Raw genomic sequence first — 22844 nt, 5'->3', positions numbered from 1 at the left:
CGCAGTAGAACCTCTTCCAGGTTGTTCAGATGTTCCTTGGAGTCATGACCGGTGATCAGGATGTCATCTTGGAACACGACGGTTCTGGGAACGGACTTCAGTAGACTTTCCATATTCCTCTAGAATATTGCTGCAGCCGAGCGAATTCCGAAAGGGCACCTGTAGTAAATAAACAGTCCTTTATGAGTGTTAATGCACGTAAGTCTCTTTGACGTCGCGACCAACTCCTGTGTCATATAGGCCGAAGTCAAGTCCAGTTCTGTGAACGACTTCCCTCCAGCTAACGTCACAAACAAGTCATTAGCCTTCGGTAATGGGTACTGATCTTGTTTCGAAACCCTGTTAATTGTAGCCTTGTAGCCTCCACAGATTCTGACTGTGTCATCACTTTTCAGCACAGGAACAATGGGGCTGGCCCATTCATTAAATTCGACCGGTGATATGATCCCTTCATGTTGGAGTCTGTCCAGTTCAATTTCGATCTTCTCCTTCATCATATACGGCACTGCCCGAACTTTACGATGCACGGGTCTTGCATCTGAGTCCACGTGGATCTGCACCTTGGCTCCCGTGAAGTTGCCGATACCCGCTTTGAACAGCGAGGAGAACTTGCTCAATACTTGGGCACATGTATCTTCCAATGACAATGCCTTATGTCGTTCCAGTTACATCTGATTTTCTCCAACAAGCTCCTGCCGAGCAACGTTGGACCATTGCCTGGAACAATCCACAGTGGTAACTCATGAACCACATCATTATATGACACATTAATTTCTGCCCTTCCAATCACCTTTATCAGTTCTTTGGTGTATGTGCGCAGCTTGGCATTGACAGGGCTCAGCCTGGGCCTCACAGTCTTAGTATCCCACAGCTTATTAAATGCCCTCTCCTTCATGATCGATTGACTCGCCCTCTTGTCCAGTTCCATCGATACCGGTATCCCGTTAAACTTCACATTAATCAAAATTGGTTTACTCTTGGTTATGAAGGAGTACAGTCCATACACTTCCTCCTCTGGCATCTCGGATTGTGCATCCGGATCTGCACTAGTCTGACTCTAATCCTTCACGTGGTGTGTTGCAGCTCGCTTGCTCATCTGTGGACACTTGCGAGGGAGATGCCTCACTCTCAGACAGCCTTTGCAACTATATTGCTTAAATCGGCACTGCTGGTGCCGATGATTTCCCCTACAATCCCCTACGGAGAAGTCGGATACATTCCCGCTGGCGGACTTTGGGCAGCCACAGGTTTCGCGAACGCATGTGCCGCTCTGCCGAACGCCGAATCAATCGCATTTACAGTACTTGCCGAGGTTCGGTTCTTCACCGATATTTGCTTTAGACTCCTGTCTGTCGTCATACATGATTGAGCGATCTGGATGGCCCTTTTTAAATCCAACTCCTCCACCGCCAGAAGTTTGTGCAGGATCACCTCGTGGTTGATACCGATAACAAAGAAGTCCCGCAGCATGTCTGCCAACACTGTCCCGAACTTGCACGGTCCCGCTCGATGTCTCAGGTCAGCAACAAATTCCGCCACGTTCTAGCCCTCCGACCGAACATGTGTATAAAACCTGTATCTCAAGATGATGATGCCGTCGTCTGACTTGAGGTGCTCCCGTAGCAATGTACACAACTCGTCGTACGTCTTCTCTGTTGGATCACTAGGCATGAGTAGATTCTTTATTAGACCATAGATCTTTGAACCGCACACAGTGAGGAACACGGTCTGGTGCCGATCTGCATTGTCGACCCCCTTCATTTTGTTGGCCACGAAGTACTCACAAAGTCTGCCCAATCTTCTCCCTCCACGGATGGCTCTAAAAATCCAATCGTGCTCATTTTGCAAACAGAGGTTCTTGTATTCTCGTTGCCAAATGTTATGTATGCAATAAAGGTTCAAACTGAGTACTGTTTAACTAAGCAAGGTACAACCTTGGCTCTGCTTTATTTAGGCCCAAAGTGCCTGGCTCTCAAAATGGCGGCCTCTCAACAATGATGCCATCTGGTGGCTACAAACAGAATGTACATATATGACAGCAGTAATTAGCACTTATTACACTGTTGAAAGGATACTTAGACTTGTAACTACTAGCCCCAAAGCAGGGGAGTTCTCCTGGGTGTCCTGGACAATATTTATCCCTCAATCAACATCACTAAAACAAATTATCTGGTCATTATCACATTGCTGTTTGTGGGAGCTTGCTGTGCACAAGTTGGCTGCTGTGTTTCCTACATCACAACAGTGACTACACTCCAAAAGTACTTAATTGGCTGTAAAGCACTTTGAGACACCTGGTGTTCGTGAAAGGCGCAATATAAATGGACGTCTTTCTTTCTAAATATCTGTGGCGAATTTAGGTCGTACTCACCGCTCAAGTACAGCAACTTCACGCCATTCATTGCGTCTCAGTGGTGAAGCCGGCGGCGAGATGCTGTGTTCATGAAGCTAACGGCAGAGTGGCACAACTTGGCTTCTGGATCTCCATGTTTAACCGGCATCTGCCCCGTGCCTGAAGTCGCTGTACCATTTATGCTGAAAGATCGACAAGCGCCGTTAGCCTCACTGTCACTTTGACAGCAAAATCTGGCCCTATAATCCTGCATCTGGATATCATTACAATAGAGGCTGATGTCTCTTTTGGATTCATTCCCCCCAATGGACGAAAAGCATTTCCTAAATGTATTTCTTGAAACACCAAAAATTTATTGCTGTGAATAAGGGGCAGCTGGAGCTTTCTCCGACCCCAGTCGATTTCCTCCCGTTTCCCACAGTTTCTGCCAAGACCCTTTGAATGGAGGCTGCTGCATAACAGAAGGTCACTAGCATTGCTGGAACAGTTTGAACCCTTTAAGTGATCTGGGAAGTATAGGGACGCAAGTTGTTGAGATCTGGAACGTGCTGCCTAAAAGGGCGAGGGTAGCAGATTCACTAATAACCACTCAACAGGGAATTGGATAAATACTTGAAGGGAAAAAATTTTCAGGGCTATGGGGAAATGGCGGAGGACGTGAGACGAATTGGATCGCTCGTTCAAAGAGCCGGTACAGGCACGATGGGCCGAATGGCCTCCTCCTTTGCTGTGAGATTCTGTGGGGTTGAAATTCGGTCCGCCCCGTTTGAGGACGGTGACAGCCGTGAGGCGGGGCTTCCTGCGTCCAGTGCGGAATTCCCGCCCTGCGAGCAACATTGAGCTTACTGCCCCCGAGAGGAACTCCAGCGCTAAATCTCCCAATCCATTTCCTGTCGGGGGCGGGTCCGGGGCAACTGTTGCTCGCAAAGTCTCCAGCGTCCCACGGTAGGACACGTAGCACTCGCACATCGACAGGACCCTCACCTTCCATTAAAGGGGAGGGCCGAGCTGCTGACTCTGCAGGCAGGAAACTGGGCCATGGCTAGACCACCCGGGAGCAGAGTGCGATTCCACTGCATTCCGCCATCTATAATCAAGACGGCCGTGACCGTTTAAATCAGTCATTTTTCTTTTGTCACACCTCCTCTTTAATTTTCGCCCGCAAGCTGCCTGGCAGCCCGGTACACACTCCGCGGAGCTGTCACAGACATCGTCCGTGGGACGTTCACGGGGCGCTACTGAATTTTCGCTCCGTGGCACTAACAGGAGCTACCAACGACCCGAAATGTTCCTCCTATAATTCTATAAACAGAACTCCAACTGTGCAATTGAAATTGTCTAACATTGCCCACAAACCAAGGAAGGTAGAACCGATGGCTAGCAACCATTTGCAGCTGTCACATAGAATGAATTGGTGAACAGCAACAATTCTTACAGTAACTCTCTCTCTTCCCCTCACAGTCAGGACCCAGTGGTGTTTTTACGCAATTGTGGAAACCATATAACTCCAACTTTGAAGATAGATGTAATATTTATGATCATTTTGGACATAGATCCTTATTCCTCGCCAGCAGGAACCTCTTTCAACTTGAGCGGGCGTTTCTCCTAGATTATTTCCTCTTCCCGCTTTTCCTCTTGAAGAGACACGCACACGCTGGAGTGCGCTCCTTTGTGTTGGTTGAGGGTATCAAGGGACACGGAGCAAAGGCAGTTAAAATGGAGTTGAGCTTCAGATCTACCACGATCTAATCAAATGGCGGAGCAGGCTCGAGAGGCTGAATGGCCGACTCCTGTTCCTATTGCAACAGAGTGGCCATCTCCATGTGAAAGGTTTGGCAAGATATTCAAATATGGGGGCAGGAAACTGAACTCAAATAGCCCCCCCCCCCGCCCCCCACTGTACAATCTCCATCTCTTTCTATTATTTTTTACATAAATGCACATAAACGTATACGCACACAAATGCGCACAAAAGCGCACACACATAAACACACACTCAAACACAAACACACAAACTCACACACACACACAAACTCTCACACACAAACACGCACACACAAACACACACGCACAAACACACACTCACAAACACACACTCACAAACACACACACAAACTCACACACAAACACACACACACAAACACACACACACAAACACACACACAATCTCTCACACAAATTCACACACACACAAACACACACAATCACAAACTCATACACAAACATACACACGCAAACACACTCACAAACACACACACAAACTCATACACACAAACTCACTCACACAAACTCACTCACATAAACTCACTCACACAAGCTCACACACACAAACACACACTCACAAACACACACACAACCTCACACACAAACTCGCACACACAAACTCGCACACAAACATACACACACAAACATACACACACAAGCACACGCTCACAAACACACACACACAAACTCACACAGGCAAACACACATACAAACACACACTCACAAACACACACAAACACTCACACAAACTCACACACAAATTTACACGCACAAACACACATTCACAAACTCACACACAAACATACACACACAAACACACACACACAAACTCACACACAAATTCACACACACACAAACACACACAATCACAAACTCATACACAAACATACATACAGACAAACACACTCACAAACACACACACAAACTCATACACACAAACTCACTCACACAAACTCACTCACATAAATTCACTCACATAAGCTCACACACATAACCTCACACATAAACTCGCACACAAACATACACACACAAACATACACACACAAGCACACGCTCACAAACACACACACACAAACTCACACAGGCAAACACACATACAAACACACACTCTCAAACACACACACAAACACTCACACAAACTCACTCACACAAACTCACACAAATTCACACACAAATTTACACGCACAAACACACATTCACAAACTCACACACAAACATACACACACAAACATACACACACAAGCACACACACACACAAACTCACACAGGCAAACACACACACAAACACACGCTCACAAACACTCACACAAACTCACTCACACAAACTCACACACACAAACACACACAACTTTACACACACAAACATACATTCACAAACACACACTCAAACACACACACACAAACACATACTCACAAACACACACTCACAAATACAAACTCACACAACCACACACACAAACATACACACAAACTCACACAACCACACTCACACACACAAACTCACTCACACCAACACACACACAAACTCACACACATGTATACAAACACACACACTCACAAACACACACTCACAAACTCACACGCCCAAACACAAACTCACACAACCACACACACAAACATACACACAAACTCACACAACCACACTCACACACGCAAACTCACTCACACCAACACACACACAAACTCACACACATGTATACAAACACACACACTCAAACACGCACTCACAAACACACACATACTCACACACACACTCACACATAAACTCACACGCGCAAATTCACTCACACCAACACACACAAACTCACACACATGTACACAAACTCACACACAAACTCACACACAAGCACACTCACAAACACACACACAAACTCACAAACACACACACAAACTCACACACACACACAAACTCACACACAGACACACACACTCACACTCACAAACAAACTCACACACAAACTCACTCACAATCTCACACACAAACGCACACACAAACGCACACACAAACACACACACAAACTCACATACACAAACTCACACACAAACTCACTCACAATCTCATACACAAACACACACACTCACAAACGCATACTCACAAACAGACACACAAACTCACACACACATACACATGCACAAATGCGCGCACACACAGACAAACTCATACACAAACACACACACACAAACTTACACACACAAATGCGCACACGCAAACACAGCTACTCACACCCAGTAAAGATCAACAGCAGTATTCTTGGATGTTTTTATTTTTCCTACCTCCCTAAAACAGGAACACCAAGAACAGTTGTACCCTATCTCTCCGCTCTGCATGCCGGTTGAGATTCACCAACTCAGCACAGAGTGCTCTTGGGATCTCCCCATTCTGCATGCTCATACTGAAAACAAATCGCACCGCCTGTAGACTGTAACTGGACTACACGGGCTAAACCATTGTTTACTCCTGATAAGATTTTTGAATCTCCTGAGCCGAATGGTTTAGAGTGCCCAAAAAAAGACACGTCATAACTATCAGGAAAGATTGAACAGGCCGAGGTTCTCGAAAAGAGAAGGCTGAGAGGTGGCAGGATTATGAAGGAGTTTGAGAGGGTAGACCAAGAGTAGATGCTTCACTTATCGTAGAGTTCAGAAGTAGGGGCCACAGATAGAAGAAAGTCACTAATAAATCCAGCAGGGATTTCAGGAGAAACTTGCATTTATCTGGCGTCTTTCACAACCTCAGGATGTCCCAAAGCGCTTTACAGGCAATGAAGTGCTTTTGAAGTGTAATCACTGTAGAGTGGTGAGAATGTGGAACTCGCTGCCACAGGGAGTGGTTGAGGCGAATAGCATAGATGCATTTAAGGAGAAGCTGGATGAACACATGAGGGAGAAAGGAATCGAAGGATATGCTGATAGAGTGAGATGAAGCGAGGTGGGAGGAGGCTCGTGTGGAGCATAAACACCGGCACCGACCTGTTGAGCAACATGGCCTGTTTCAGTGCTGTGCATTCTCTGTAAATAGCTGACGGGGTTGGCAGTGTGAATTCTCAGGACGGCATATTTCGAAGGAGAATGAGATCAATCCATTATTAAAGTCAGAGCTGTCATTTGGATGCAATTGCAGTGTTTTATGGAAAACAATCTAATGCTATTACAACTGGAAACTAGATGGGAAACCATGGTTGGTTAAACATTTTTAAATGTGTTTCATTACAGTCTGCTCAAGATGCCTTGTCCGTTATTATCAAGGCTATTCAACATGTTGGTTATCAAAGATAAAATATCTAGATTTTACAGCTTGCATTCCTTCCAATTAATCAAAGTAGTAAAAGCTGATGAGGTTCCACAGAGTTTGCTCAAAGTCTTGACAGCTGTTAAAGCCTTCATCGCATCTTATTATTGCCTCTTTCCTACTGTTTGTTGGGAATAATTTTAGCTGCTGCAGCAATATGCGTGCGGTGGAAATTGCTCCTCTATCTCCAGAAAGCTGGATCGATTGGAGGGAATTTTAACCCCCCCAACACCAAAAAAGAGTCTTACATTTATAAAATGACTTTTATGACAACCAAACGTCTCAAAGTGCTTTACAGCCAATGAAGTACTTTTGGAGTGAAGTCATTGTTGTAATGTAGGAAACGCGGCAGCCAATTTGTGCACAGCGAGCTCCCACTAACTACAATGGGATAATGACCAGATAATTTGTCTTTGTGATGTTGATTGAGGGATAAATATTAGCCCCAGGACACTCCCCTGCTCTTCTTTGAAAATAGTGCCGTGGGATCCTTTACATCCATCTGAGGGGGCAGACGGGGCCTCGGTTTAACATCTCATCCGAAAGTCGCCACCTCCGACAGTGCAGTGTTCCCTCAGCACTGCACTGGAGTGTCAACTTAGATTTATGTGCTCAAGTTCCTGGAGTGGGACTTGAACCCACAACCTTCTCCTACAACAGGAGGGTTTAAGTCGGGTAGGTCAGAAGGTAAAAAATCAGAAATCCGACCCCAACCCACCTCCGACCCATCCACCTGGTTCGAATGCAGGTGGGGCGTTGGTCAGGCAGCCAACCAGCTCGCAAGAGGCGGGTAGGTCATTTAAATATTATAATGAGGCTGCGTGCCTCAGAATTAAGCACCATTTTAAATTGAACCCCTGGCCGGCCGTGTTTTCCGAGATTCGGGAAACTGGGCAGCTAAAGGGAGGCGAGGACTGCTGGATCCAGGAGGTACCTATTGATTTATCCATTTTACCTGATTCACCCAGCCACTGTGATCAGGCACCCAGCTCCGACTAACCCGATCTTTCCCCACCCCGGCTCACCCTCTACTCCCCCACCCTCCCCCCGACACTTCCGATCTCCCCACCCCCCGCCCTGGCCCGGCTCGGCCCTGCTCACCCCCCCCCTCCGCCCCCCTCACCCACCTACTACGATTAGGCCCCACCAACCCACCCAATCTCCCCCACCCCCCCCAGGCTTACCCCGCCATCCCTCACCTCCTGACCCTACCGACCTCCCCCCACCCCAGCTCACACCCCCCTTCACCCCCAGACCCTTCCGATCTCTCCCCACCCCAGCTCACCCCCCCTTCACCCCCTGACCCTTCCGATCTCCCCCCACCCCAGCTCACCCCCCCTTCACCCCCTGACCCTTCCGATCTCTCCCCACCCCATCTCACCCCCCCTTCACCCCCTGATCCTTCCGCTCTCCCCCCACCCCAGCTCACCCCCCCTTCACCCCCTGACCCTTCCGATCTTTCCCCACCCCATCTCACCCCCCCTTCACCCCCTGATCCTTCCGCTCTCCCCCCACCCCAGCTCACTCCCCCTTCACCCCCTGACCCTTCCGATCTCTCCCCACCCCAGTTCACCCCCCCTACACCCCCTGACCCTTCCAATCTCCCCCCACCCCAGCTAACCCCCCCCCCGTCACTCCCGCGCCCCCCCCCCCCTCACCCCCTGACCCACCCGATCATCTCCACACCCCGGCCTCCAATCTCCCCTCTGCCTCCGGACTCCGATTTTCTCCCAACTCCGGCCTCCGATCTCCCCTCTGGTCTCCAATCTTCGTCCCCTACCCTCTCTGGCCTTTCTGATCCCTCCCTCCTGTCCGCTCCCCGGCTGTGGCCTGGTACTGAGGGGAAGGCCTACCCACCCGACGGCCAGCCCAGCCTCTCTGTCTTGTTGGCAGCTGCCAGGAAATGGAGACAGAAAATTGGTGAGCGGGTCCTGCCATTAAATTCCGAGGGAAACCCGTTCTTCCGCATAATTGCCCCGCCCCTCGCTCTCCGCCTCGTGATACTATCGGGACCATTGTTTTGGTTCTGGAGCCTGAACCAGACTGTTCGCAACCTCGGCGTCCTATTTGACCCTGAGCTGAGCTTACGCTCCCATAACCCCTCCATCACTAAGCCCGCCTATTTCCATCTCCGTAACATCACTCGTCTCCCATCCTGCCTCAGCTCATCTGCAACTGAAACCCTCATCCATACCTCTGTCTCTTCCAGACTTGACTATTCCAACGCTCTCCTGGCCCACCTCCCACCCTCCATAAACCTGAGCTTATCTAAAACTCGGCTGCCCGTGTCCTAACTCACACCAAGTCCCGTTCACCCATCACCCCTGTGCTCGCTGACCTACACTGGCTCCTGGTCCAGCAACGCCTCAATGTAAAAATTCTGATCCACGTGTTCAAATCCCTCCATGGCCTCGCCCCTCCCTGTCTCTGTAATCTCCTCCAGCCCCACAACCCTCTGAGATCTCTGCGCTCCTCTAATTCTGGCCTCTTGCACATCCCCGATTTTAATCGTTCAACCATCGGTGGCCGTGCCTTCAGCTGCTCTGGAATTTCCTCCTTAAACCTCTCCACCTCTCTACCTCTCTCTATTCCTTTAAGATGCTCCTTAAAAATTACTTCTTTGACCAAGCTTTTGGTCACCTGCACTAATAGCTCAGTGACAAGTTTTATTTAATAATCATTCCTGTGAAGCACCTTGGGATGTTTTAATATGTTAAAGGCACTAAATAAATGCAAGCCTTTGTTGTTGTTGTAATAAAAGATTAAATAAAAGGGAAAAGTTCAGCATCGCCCTGTTTGGAGGCGGTAACATTCGGGAGGCATGAGACTTAGCAGCAGGCGCTGAAGTCCCGCCCATCTCCAGAAATTCGGGTTACCGCCCCTGGAAGGAAATGGAGTGTTAAATCAAGTGCACCACTTCCTTCCTGGGGCGGTGACAGGGCGCATGGTTCAGCATCTCTGCACACTGGGCCTTGCAGCACTGCCACGTCCGAGGGGCTCTTGCCTCTCTGAAAGGGTAAGGGCCCACACTGCCGACTCTGCAAATGATAAAGGTTCTACCTGGACCACCATGGAGCAGGGGATGGAGCGGGGGTACCGGGCGAACAGCCCAACACTCAAGCAGAGTCCCAGGCTGAGCAATCCGCGGGCCGGGCTCCGCGAAGAAACTGGATCGGGAGTGGGAAAGTAAAGGTACGTTATTTTTTATAGTTGACTTGGCCACCTCGCCTTCAATCATCGCCCCGATAGCGGCCGTCCGTCCAATCTGCGCCTCTTGCAGCTGACGGTGTTTTCGCCTGGCGCTACCACGGGGGCGAAAGCCAATTTCGGGGCTAATGGGGCGATGCGCGTGGCAATGACATCACGATCACCGGGCGCAGGAGATCGGGGCGCAAAACCGTAGCGCCGCCGCTAAACTACCGCTAAATATGGCGGGAGACGTTACCAGCGCCGCGCCCAGTTGCAAACTTCATTTGCGCCCCATTAGAAATGAGTTAAATTTCTAGATTTCGCAGCTTGTATTTCTTCTAATTAATCAAATTAGAAATAACAGATGAGGTTCCACAGAGATTGATTAGGAATAGTAACAGTCTTGCCAGCTTGGTAAAGTCTCTGTCACATGTTCTCATTTCCCTCTGCTGCCGTTTACTATGACGATTTGTAGAGATGGCGCAGCGATTCAGGTACGGTGAAAATTGGTCCTGTATCTCCAGGAAGACATTCTTGGTTCTGTCAGGCAATGATGTTTCTCTGAGGAGCCAAGCCACACGCAAAATTAGAAAATAAAAAAAAAAGACTTGCATTTATATCCTAGAATCATAGAATAGTACAGCCCACCGAGTCTGCGCCGGTCCTTTCGAAGAGCAATCCAGATAGTCCCACTCCCCCGCTCTTTCCCAATATCCCTGCAATTTTTTTTCTTAATGTACTTATCCAATTCCCTTTTGAAGGCTTCTACAGGTATTGAATCCACGACCCCATCAGGCAGTGCATTTCAAATACGAAACACCGGTTGTCTAAAATAGTTTTTCCTCATGTCGCCTCTGGTGCTTTTGCCAATCATCTTAAATCTGTGCTCGTAACCATTGGAAACAGTTTCTCTTTATTTACTCTGTCGAAACCCTTCTTGATTTTAAATGCCTCTATCAAATCTCCTCTGAGCCTTCTCTATTCTAAGGAGAACAGCCCTTAGACTTGAATGTTGGGGGTATGATTATGAAGTTTGCAGATGATACAAAAATTGTCTGTGTGGTTGAAAATGAAGAAGAAAGCTGCAGACCGCAGGTAGATACCAATGAACTGGTCAGGTGGGCAGAACAGTGGCAAATTGAATTCAATCCGGAGAAGTGTGAGCGAATGCATTTGGGGCGGTCTAACAAGGCAAAGGAATACACAATAAATGGTAGGACACTGAGAAGTGTAGAGGAATAAAGGGACCTTGGAGTGCACGTCCACAGATCCCTGAAGGTAGTAGACCAGGTAGATAAGGTGGCTAAGAAGGCATACGGAATACTTGCCTTAATTAGCCGAGGCATAGAATACAAGAGCAGGGAGATTCTGCTTGAAATGTATAAAACACTAGTTAGGCTACAGCTAGCAGTTCTGATCACCACATTACAGGAAAGATGTGATTGCACGAAAGAGGGTAGAGGAGATTTACGAGGATGTTGCCTGGACTGGAGAATTTTAGCAATGAGGAAAGATTGAATAGGCTGAGTTCATTTTCTTTGGAACAGAGGAGGCTGAGGGGAGACCTAATTGAGGTGTATAAAATTATGAGGGACCAAGATAGAATGGATAGGAAACATAGAAACATAGAAAATAGGTGCAGGAGTAGGCCATTTGGCCCTTCTAGCCTGCACCGCCATTCAATGAGTTCATGGCTGAACATGCAACTTCAGTACCCCATTCCTGCTTTCTCGCCATACCCCTTGATCCCCCTAGTAGTAAGGACTTCATCTAACTCCTTCTTGAATATATTTAGTGAATTGGCCTCAACAATTTTCTGTGGTAGAGAATTCCACAGGTTCACCACTCTCTGGGTGAAGACGTTTCTCCTCATCTCGGTCCTAAATGGCTTACCCCTTATCCTTAGACTGTGACCCCTGGTTCTGGACTTCCCCAACATTGGGAACATTCTTCCTGCTTCTAATCTGTCTGAACCCATCAGAATTTTAAACATTTCTATGAGATCCCCTCTCATTCTTCTCAACTCCAGTGAATACAAGCCCAGTTGATCCAGTCTTTCTTGATAGGTCAGTCCCGCCATCCCGGGAATCAGTCTGGTGAACCTTCGCTGCACTCCCTCAATAGCAAGAATGTCCTTCCTCAAGTTAGGAGACCAAAACTGTACACATACACCAGGTGTGGCCTCGCCAAGGCCCTGTACAACTGTAGTAACACCTCCCTGCCCCTGTACTCAAATCCCCTCGCTATGAAGGCCAACATGCCATTTGCTTTCTTAACCGCCTGCTGTACCTGCATGCCAACCTTCAATGACTGATGTACCATGACACCCAGGTCTCGTTGCACCTCCCCTTTTCCTAATCTGTCACCATTCAGATAATAGTCTGTCTCTCTGTTTTTACCACCAAAGTGGATAACTTCACATTTATCCACATTATACTTCATCTGCCATGCATTTGCCCACTCACCGAACCTATCCAAGTCACTCTGCAGCCTCATAGCATCCTCCTCGCAGCTCACACTGCCACCCAACTTAGTGTCATCCGCAAATTTGGAGATACTACATTTAATCCCCTCGTCTAAATCATTAATGTACAGTGTAAACAGCTGGGGCCCCAGCACAGAACCTTGCGGTACCCCACTAGTCACTGCCTGCCATTCTGAAAAGTACTCATTTACTCCTACTCTTTGTCAGCCATGGCTCAGTGGGTAGCACACTCGTCTCTGAATCAGAAGGTTGTGGGTTCAAGCTCCGCTATTCCCCTTAGCAGAAGGGTCAACAACCAGGGGGCATAGATTTAAAGTAATTGGTAGGAGGTTTAGAGGAGATATGAGGGAAATTTCTTCATCCAGAGGGTGGTGGGGGTCTGGAACTCACTGCCTGAAAGGGTGGTAGAGGCAGAAACCCTCACCACATTTAAAAAGTACTTGGATGTGCACTTGAAGTGCTGTAACCTGCAGGGGTGTGGACCAAGAGCTGGAGAGTGGGATTAGGCTGGATAGCTCTTTGTCAGCCGACATGGACATGCTGGGCCGAAATGGCCTCCTTCCGTGCTGTAAATTTATATGATTCTATGAACCCGAGTTTCTTCAGTGTATCCGTGTTACTGTAGTCCGTCACCCCTGGAACCATTCTAGTAAATCTCTTCTGTACCCTCTCCAAAGCCTTCATGTCCTTCCTAAAGTGTCTTACTCAAAGTGCTTTACACCCATTGAAGTGTGTTTTGAAGTATAGTCACTGTTGTAATGTGGAAAATGCAGCAGTCAATTTGTGCACAGCAAGCTCCCACAAACATCAATGTGATAACGACCAGATTATCTGTTTTAGTGATGTTGATTGAGGTATAAATATTGACCAGAACTCCAGGGAGAACTCCCCTGCTCTTTTTCAAAATAGTGCTGTAGGCTCTTTGACATCCACCCGAGAGAGTAAACAGGCTTAATATTTAATTCAAAGGTGGCACCTCCGACAGTGCAGCATTCCCTCAATACAGTACTGGGAGTGTGAGCCTGGATTATGTGCTCTGATCTCAGGAGTGGAGCTTGAACCCACAACCTTATGATTCAGAGACGAGTGTGCTACCCACTGAGCCATGGCTGACATCTAGAAAGTATATAAGGGGTTATTTCAATGCCCCCAGCGGAGAGTCATGCTGGAAAGAGACCGTGGGTTGCAGTATCAGATGTTGCAGCACCGCTCCCCCCCCACCATCTCCCACTCGTGCCCCCTTTAAGTGCGGCATCCCTCCTGGGCATGTGTTGGGAGAGCTGAATTTTCCCACGGGAATCCTAGCATTCGGCCCATTGCACCTAGCCCTTAAACTGGAGCTATCCATTTAAAAAAAATCATTTTAAGGGATGTGGGTGTCGCTGATTGCCCATTCCTAATTGCCCTCGAGAAGGTGGTGGTGAGTCGCCTTCTTGAACCGCTGCAGTCCGTGTGGTGAAGGTGCTCCCACAGTGCAGTTAGGGAGGGAGTTCCAGTGACGCTGAAGGAACGGCGATATACTTCCAAGGGCAGAGGAGCAAAGGGATCTGGGAGTTCAAATACACAAATCACTAAAAGCAGTGCCACAGCTTAACAAGGCCATAAAAAATGCAAACCAGGCACTCGGGTTTATTTCTAAGGGGATGGAATTGAAAAGTAGTGAATTTATGCTAAACTTGTATCAAATCTTGGTTAGACCACATTTGGAGTACTGCGTGCAGTTCTGGTTGCCACATTATAAAAAGGATATAGAGGCACTGGAGAGGGCGCAGAGAAGATTTACAAGGATGATACCAGAAATGCGAGGGTATAAATATCAGGAAAGGATGAACAGGCTGGATCTCTTTTGGACCTAATTGGGGTTGTTAAAATTATGAAAGGTTTTGATCGAGTGGATACAGAGAGAATGTTTCCACTTGTGAGGAAGAGTATAACTAGAGGCCATCAATATAAGATAGTCACCAAGAAATCCAATAGGGAATTCAGGAGAAACTTCTTTACCCGGAGAGTAGTAAGAATATGGAACTCGCTACCACTGGGAGTGGTTGAGGCGAATAGTATAGATACATTTAAGGGGAGGCTAGACAAGCATATGAGGGAGAAGAGAATAGGATCTGCTGACAGAGTTAGATGAGGAAAGACGGGAGGATTTTGGATTCTGCCCTTGTTGCCTGTACTGGATTTTTTTTAAACACTTGCGATATTTTTGTAATGTTGACATCAGCACATTTTTCACGATGATGTGCCAGCAGCCCAAAACCGGGTTGGTTGCTATGGTGATTTGAAGTGTTAATTCAATATCTGTTTATCTCTTTGTGACATTTGAGAAACTAGATTTCAATCCATCCCATTCTCACTAATCAACTATGGAAGAAGCTGAGGAATCTCATGATCACACATTAAAGCGGAGTCATTGTAATGGACGGCTTGGTGGGCTGAATCCCCTCCCCCCCCATCGTTAGGAAGTTACATCTTTATTGTTTTATGTCACCAAGAATCATAGAGAATTGATTGTTCTGCATAGTCAGCTGTGGCTCAGTGGGCAGCACTCTCGCCTCTGAGTCAGAAGGTTGTGGGTTCGAGTCCCACTCCAGAGACTTGAGCACATAATCCAGGCTGACACTCCAGCGCAGTACTGAGGGAGTGTTGCACTGTCGGAGGTGCCGTCTTTCAGATGAGACGTTAAACTGAGGCCACATCTGCCCTCTCAGATGGATGTAAAAGATCCCATGGCCACTATTTCGAAGAAGATCAGGGGAGTTACCCTGGTGTCCTGGCCAATATTTATCCCTCAAGCAACATAACTAAAACAGTTTATCTGGTCATTATCAAATTGCTGTTTGTGGGATCTTGCTGTGTGCAAATTGGCTGCCGCATTTCCTACATTACAACACTGACTACACTCCAAAAGTACTTCATTGATTGTAAAGTGCTTTGAGACGAAATAGTGCCATGGGATCTTTTACATCCACCTGAGGGAGCAGACGGGGCCTCGGTTTAACATCCCATTCAAAAGGCGGCACCTCTGACAGTGCAGCTGTCCCTCAGCACTTCATTGGAGTGTCAGCCTAGATGTTTGTGCTCAGGTTCCTGGAGTGGGAATTAAACCCACAAACCTTTGACTCAGAGGCGAGAGTGCTACCAACTGAGCCACAGCTGACACGAGGGAGAGAGAGACTGGGGGGAGAGAGAGAGAGATAGAGACTGGAGGGAGACAGAGAGACTGGAGGGAGAGAGAGAGACTGGCGGGGAGGGGGGAGAGAGAGAGAGAGAGACTGGGGGGAGGGAGAGAGGAGAAGGGATCGTAGGGGAGAGAGAGAGAGACTGGGGGGGGAGAGAGAGAGAAAGACCGGGGGGAGGCAGAGAGAGAGAGAGGGGATGGGGGAGAGGAGGTCAGGAACTCGTGGGGGTGGGTGGGGAAGAGCACAGAGAACACAGTGGGGATGGGGAAAGAAGGTGATCCAGGTCTAAAGGGGCAGGGGGGTTGAGAGCGAGATCGTGATCCAGATGGTAAGACGGATCATGTTCTTCCAACCCCACCTTTACACCCACATCACCTGTTCCCTCTCCGCCCCCTACACCTGGTTAATTTCTCGTAAAGCTCGGTGCCGGTGTGGCAAGTGACGTCATTGGAGTGGATAAAATAAAAATATAAGAACATAAGAATTAGGAGCAGGAGTAGGCCATTCAACACCTCTGACAGCACAGCATTCCCTCAGCACTGCACTGGAATGTCAACCTAGATTTTGTGCTCAAGTCTCTGGAGTGGGACTTGAACTCACAACCTTTTGACTCAGAGGTGACACTTAGGACAGAACACAGGTCGGTTAAAGGAAGAGAGAAAAGTAGAGAGGATGAAGGAGGGAATTCCAGAGCTTGGATTCTAGACAGCAGAAGGCCAATGGTGAAGGAAGTTGGGGATGGGCAAGGGGCCAGAATAGGAGGAGCGTGGAGACCTCGGAGGGTTGCGGGGTTGCAGGAGGTTACAGATATAGGGAGGGGGGGGGCTATCAAGAAGTGCCTTGAAATTCCAGCTCGTGGTACAATGCAGTTATTAGCTCAACCGAGTATCATAATAGAGAAGCAAAACAGAGAAAAGGTTTTGCACTTTGAATGCAGGAGGCCGAGGATATAAAACAGGCTTGACTCTGAAACAGCAAAGTGGTTGAAATATTAAATCTGTCATAATAAGATAAAAAATTAAGCGTAAGTCATGTCCCAAATGGAATTGTGTGGTATTATGAGGGATGGAAGATTCGCAGTCTAAAGTAAAAGCTGCATCCATAATGGTTCCAGTAATCAATTGAAATGCATTATTTAATGTTTCTCTTTGCACGCTGCTGAAGATTAAGGGCTGGATTTTCGGCTTTGCTCATTTTGGGGCGGTAATGGTGGCGGGGCGGTAAAGTTTGCGCCCAGGAACAGTTTGTGCCTCAGTCAGCAAAACTAGTCAGCTGGGCCCTGAGTGTGGGGCGGAGTGCTAAGGGAGGCATTATACACCTCTCTTAGGGCACTAGGCCGGCTGAGCATGGGAAAATCCCGAGCTAAAGAGCTGGCCTTGGAGCGCTCTGAGAGAGGATTGGGGAGAAAAAAACACTTGGAAAAACAACACCATAAACATTCCCAATACACAGCCCACGTCACCACAACATAAATCACAAAAAAAAAACAAGCACACTTACCTGAGGTCGGCATTAGTTACCTCACTGCAGCCGCTACAGCTCGCAGGCATTCACAGGCGGTCCCACCAGGGGGAGCTGCGGGGCGCTACGGATCGGATGGGAGTGCCCCCTGGTGGGACTGCCTGTGAACGCCGGTGTCACAACCAGGGGCATTGCACACCGGCTCACCTCACCGCGCCCCGCCGAAACTGGCCCTGAAAACCTCCGCGAGGCGCTGGAAGCTGACCATCGCCCAGAATAGCTCACCGCTGCCACTGCCGCCGCTCTGGGGCGAAAACAGAGGCGGCAACAAGCGGAAAATCCAAACCTTAAATGTTTTTTTAAACTGTATTTGAGAAATTTACTGAAACCTGCGGGTGTGAGGGCGGGAGAGTGAGAGAGAGATTAAATATGACATTCTTTTGTTGCCATGGTGATTTGCAGCAGATTGCACAGCGAGGAGGATTCAGTCATCAGCGAGCAGTCAGGAAATCCCGACTCGGGCACAGACACTCCACAGAAGGCACAGCAGAAAATCACAAAAGAGGGAACGAGGAAGAAAAATGGTGAGACGGGTTTGGTTTGGTTTGGTTGGCTGCTTTTTCTGTTTTCACTTTCCTGCTCATATGGCAGAAACTTTGTAATAAATCACCAACACACGGAAAATAATAAATCTCGCAGCAGTCGACGTGATTTTGACCCGCACATGAATTCCCGCAGCTAACATACTGATGCGTAATCAGATAAGGCGATGCGATCTATCCTGAGGCTGCTTCGCTGAGATGTAAAACTTTAATATCATTACTTGATAAAAACTCATGTCTTGCAGTCAATTAACCCCCCCCCCCCCCCCACCCCCGCCCTGCCACGTTATAGCGCAGCTCAGAATTGCAATGCAGGCTGGGAACGTGCTGTTGAAGTCAGACTGATCTGGTTTGGATTGGAATTTGGAACCAATCAGGTCCGATATCACTATGTTTTAACTGTCCCCGCCCCCTGCCGGACACATCCTTTCCTGTCCTTTCTCCTGAGCTCTGGCCTCCATACTATAATAAGGATATGAAAGCACTGGAGAAGGTGCAAAAGGGAATTACAAGGATGATACCAGAACTGAAAGGTTAGAACTATCAGGAAAAGCTGAACAGGCCGGGGCTCTTTTCTCTCAAAAGGATAAGACTGAGGGGGTGGCCTGATGGAGGCCTTTAAGATTATGAAAGGGTTTAGTAGGGTAGATATAAAGGCGATGTTTCCATTTGTGGGGCAGATCAAAACTCGGGCCATAAATATCCAATAGTCACCAATGAATCCAATCGGGAATTCAGGAGAAACTTATTTACCCAGAGAGTGGTGAGAATGTGAAACTCACTACCACAGGGGTGGTTGAGGTGAATAGCACAGATACATTTAAGGGGAAGCTAGATAAGCACATGAGGGAGAAAGGAATAGACAGATATGCCAATGGGGTGAGATGAAGTAGGGTGGGAGGAGGCTCATGTGGAGCATAAACACCGGCACAGACCAGAGGAGCTGACTGGCCTGTTTCTGTGTTGTAGACTCGATGTAATTCTATGCAATGTAAAATGGACAACGTAATGGTACAATTATGAAGTCTAGAAACATCAGTAGGAAAACTCCTAAAATATAAAAACAACTTCAAGAAATAAGCAATAAAAGAAAGAAAGACTTGCATTTATATAGCGCCTTTCACGACCTCAGGACATCCTAAGCGCTTTCCAGCCAATGAAATACTTTTGAAGTGTATTGTAGTCACTGGTTACTTGAACACATGATCGAGGCTGACACTCCAGTGCAGTGCTGAGGGAGTGCTACACTGTTAGAGGTGCCGCCTTTCGGATGAGACGTTAAACCAAGGCCCCGTCTGCTCTCTCACGTGGTCCTGATCCGGGTGTGCAGCGGGGCTGTAAAACTCACTGTGGTTCCGGCCTGGAAAATTGACATCAATTTTTGCTATCACAGTTTCATCATCATCATCATCATAGGCAGTCCCTCGAAATCGAGGAAAACTTGCTTCCACTCTAAAAGTGAGTTCTCAGGTGACTGTACAGTCCAATATGGGAATTACAGTCTCTTTCACAGGTGGGACAGATAGTGGTTGAAGGGAGGGGTGGGTGGGGAGTTTGGTTTGCCGCACGCTCCTTCCGCTGTCTGCGCTTGGTTTATACATGCTTTTGCCGACGAGTCTCGAGGTGCTCAGGCACCCTCCCAGATGCACTTCCTCTACTTTGGGTGGTCTTGGGCCAGGAATTCCCAGGTGTCGGTGGGGATGTTGCACTTTATCAGAGAGGCTTTGAGGGTGTCCTTGAAACGTTTCCTCTGCCCACCTGCCGTGTAGGAGTTCTGAGTAGAGCGCTTGCTTTGGAAGTCTCGTGTTGGGCATGCGGACAACGTGGCCCGCCCAACGGAGCTGGTCGAGTGTGGTCAGTGCTTCGATGGTGGGGATGTTGGCCTGATCAAGAACACTGACATTGGTGCATCTATCCTGCATTCGGGGAAGCCGAAACGGAGATGGATGCTCCATAGTCCCTCACGGTTGACTGTATGGGCCTCTACTGTATGAGCCTAGTTGCCTACGGTGGGATGCGAGCCACAAGTTCGGCGCTGAGCAGCCCCCTTCGGTGAGGTGGTGAGAGATCCGAGGCGTGGAAAGTGGGGGATGTGAATTTTTGCTATCACGACATTCGAACCCCCGGGGTGTATTCTGCCTGTAGGACGGCACGCTCGACTGCAATGTGTTACCAGGAGGCAATGCATCTAAAGGGTTGAGGTGATGCCGTGAATATAAGGCTTGAGTGCTTTGTCACCATGAGACACCCATGTCCTTGAAGCACGCACTGTCATTCCACACAAACGTACAAATGCAAACTGGTTCGTTCTTGAAGTGGAACGTGAGTGTATTGTGATATTCTCTACTTCAAATGCGCATTTTTCATATAACAAGCGGAGCAATGTAAATGCATTGTAAAGAATTCAAGGAACCAAGGGGCCTAAATTGCCCCGCGCCCCGATTGGGGGCGGTAATTTTGGGGGCCGGAACATTTATCGCCGGGCTTGGCTGTCCGGCTCCCACCATGGAATTGGGCTTTGCGCCCCGGAACAAGGCAGAGTGCTGTCTCACGCGCTCCGCCTCGTTGGGGCTCCCGGGGCAGCAGTGCGACCCTGAGCACAGCGCTGTGTGGAGCAGGCCAGCACTACGTGGAAGCTCCGTGTAACGTGCTACAACTCCCCTCCCCTTCAATTAAAGGGGAGGGCTGCTGCGCACTCTGCAGGCCCTTTGGTGGCCGTCACTGGGCCACCAGTGAGGCGATCGACTGGGCCAGCAGCCCAGCATCCAAAGCAGAGCACCAGGCTGCACAATGGCAGGCCGACGCAAGAGTCGGCTGACAAAATAAAATGGCGGCCCGGGGTGCACACGGCCTCCTCTTTAATGGGCGCCCCGGCTAGCTTAGAATATCCGCTAGCTTTGCATTGACATCTGACTTTTGAAAGGATCGGCCTTTTGAGACTGAGATGAGGAGGAATTTCTTTGTGAATCTTTGGAATTCTCTACCCCCTGAGAGCTGTGGAGGCTCAGTCGTTGAGTATATTCAGGCTAAGATAGATAGGCTTTTGGACTCTAGTGGAATCGAGGGATATGGGAATTGGGCGGGAAAGTGGAGTTGGGGTCGAAGATCAGCCATGATCTTATTAAATGGTGGAGCAGGCTCGAGGGGCCGAATGGCCTACTCCTGCTCCTATTTCTTATGTCTGTTCTTATGCTATTGTATCAAGTGATGTGAACTGCTGTGATATTTCACTGCATGCTACGGGAGAGGAGCACTCCACCTCTACAATAAAATCGTATCATGCCATCACACACATTCTTTGTAATACACTTATGTTGCTCCACTTATTATTGGAAAGGTGCAATCTTGCTTTCATTCCTGCAGCTTTTGAATGTCAGGTAGAGAATCACGTTCTATTTAAAGAACAAACCAGCTAGTATTTCTATAGTGCCTTTCACGACCACTGCACATCTCAAAGCACTTTACGCCAAAGAAGTACTTTGGAGTGTAGTCACTTTTGTAATGGAGGAAACACAGTGAGTTCTACACTCTCACCACTCTCTGGGTAAAGTCGGAATCTTCTAAAAACTGTGCCTTCTTATAGTGTGACAGGAGGGAGATAATTGCACCAAGAACTGCCCCCCAACTCCTCCTGTCTATTTTTCTGCACTACCATTTTTTTTTAAACACTCAGAAGGTTGTGGGTTCAAGTCCCGCTCCAGAACCTTGAGCACATAAAAAAATCTAGGCTGACACTCCAGTGCAGTGCTGAGGGATCGCTACACTGTTGGAGGTGCTGTCTTTTGGACGAGACTCTAAACCCAGCGTCCATCTACCTCTCAGGTGGATGCAAAAGATCTCATGGCACTATTCTGAAGAAGAGCATGGGAGTTACCCCCAGTGTACTGCCCGATAGTTATTCCTCAACCAACATCACAAAGAACAGATTATCTGGTCGCTAACACATTGTTCCTGTGGGAGCTTGCTGTGTGCAAATTGGCTGCTGGGTTTCCTACATTACAACAGTCACCACACTTCAAAAGTACTTCCAGATCACAACAATGCACTGTGCAAGAAAAAGGTTCATGTCACCCCTGGTTCCTAATCGAATCACCTTAAATTGGAATTTGACAATGAGCCACATAAGGAGATATCAGGAGAGGTAACCGAAAGCTGGTCAAAGAGGTATGTTTTAAGGAGCGTCTAAAAGGAAGAGGGGCAGAGAGGCTGTAGAGGTTTAGGGAGAGAATTCCAGAATTAGGGCCTAGGCAGCTGAAGGCATGGCTGTAGTTTGTTTAAAACTAAAGAATATTAGATTCAAGATGGAAGCCCATCACCACCACCTTATCAAGGGGTCAACGAGGGATGGGTAAAAAGTGCCGGCCTTGCCAGTAACGTCCATATCCTGAGAATCAAAAATGAAGATGCCTGAGCTGCTAATTTAAGTTGGCCAAGGCAAAAAAAAAAGGGTTAATGGAATACATCAAAATGTAAGCTACTGAAATCCATTTTGGTAATCGCAATGACCTATTTCACTATA

The 22844-nt window shown here is 48.1% G+C and overlaps 1 protein-coding gene across 1 annotated transcript in view; it reads left to right on the top strand.

Annotated features, from left to right (window-relative positions):
- The window catches only part of kiaa1549la (KIAA1549-like a), a 542422-nt gene that overhangs the window by 353443 nt on the left and 166135 nt on the right, over nucleotides 1-22844 (top strand). Inside the window, exon 13 of the mRNA XM_070898600.1 lies at nucleotides 18186-18307. Coding sequence (XP_070754701.1) covers nucleotides 18186-18307 — 122 coding nt within the window. The remainder of the gene's footprint in view (nucleotides 1-18185; nucleotides 18308-22844) is intronic.

Source organism: Pristiophorus japonicus, chromosome 14 (assembly GCF_044704955.1).
Source record: "Pristiophorus japonicus isolate sPriJap1 chromosome 14, sPriJap1.hap1, whole genome shotgun sequence".
NCBI lineage: Eukaryota > Metazoa > Chordata > Chondrichthyes > Pristiophoridae > Pristiophorus > Pristiophorus japonicus.
Note: the sequence above shows the minus strand (reverse complement) of the source record. Positions and strands in the feature narration are given on the sequence as shown.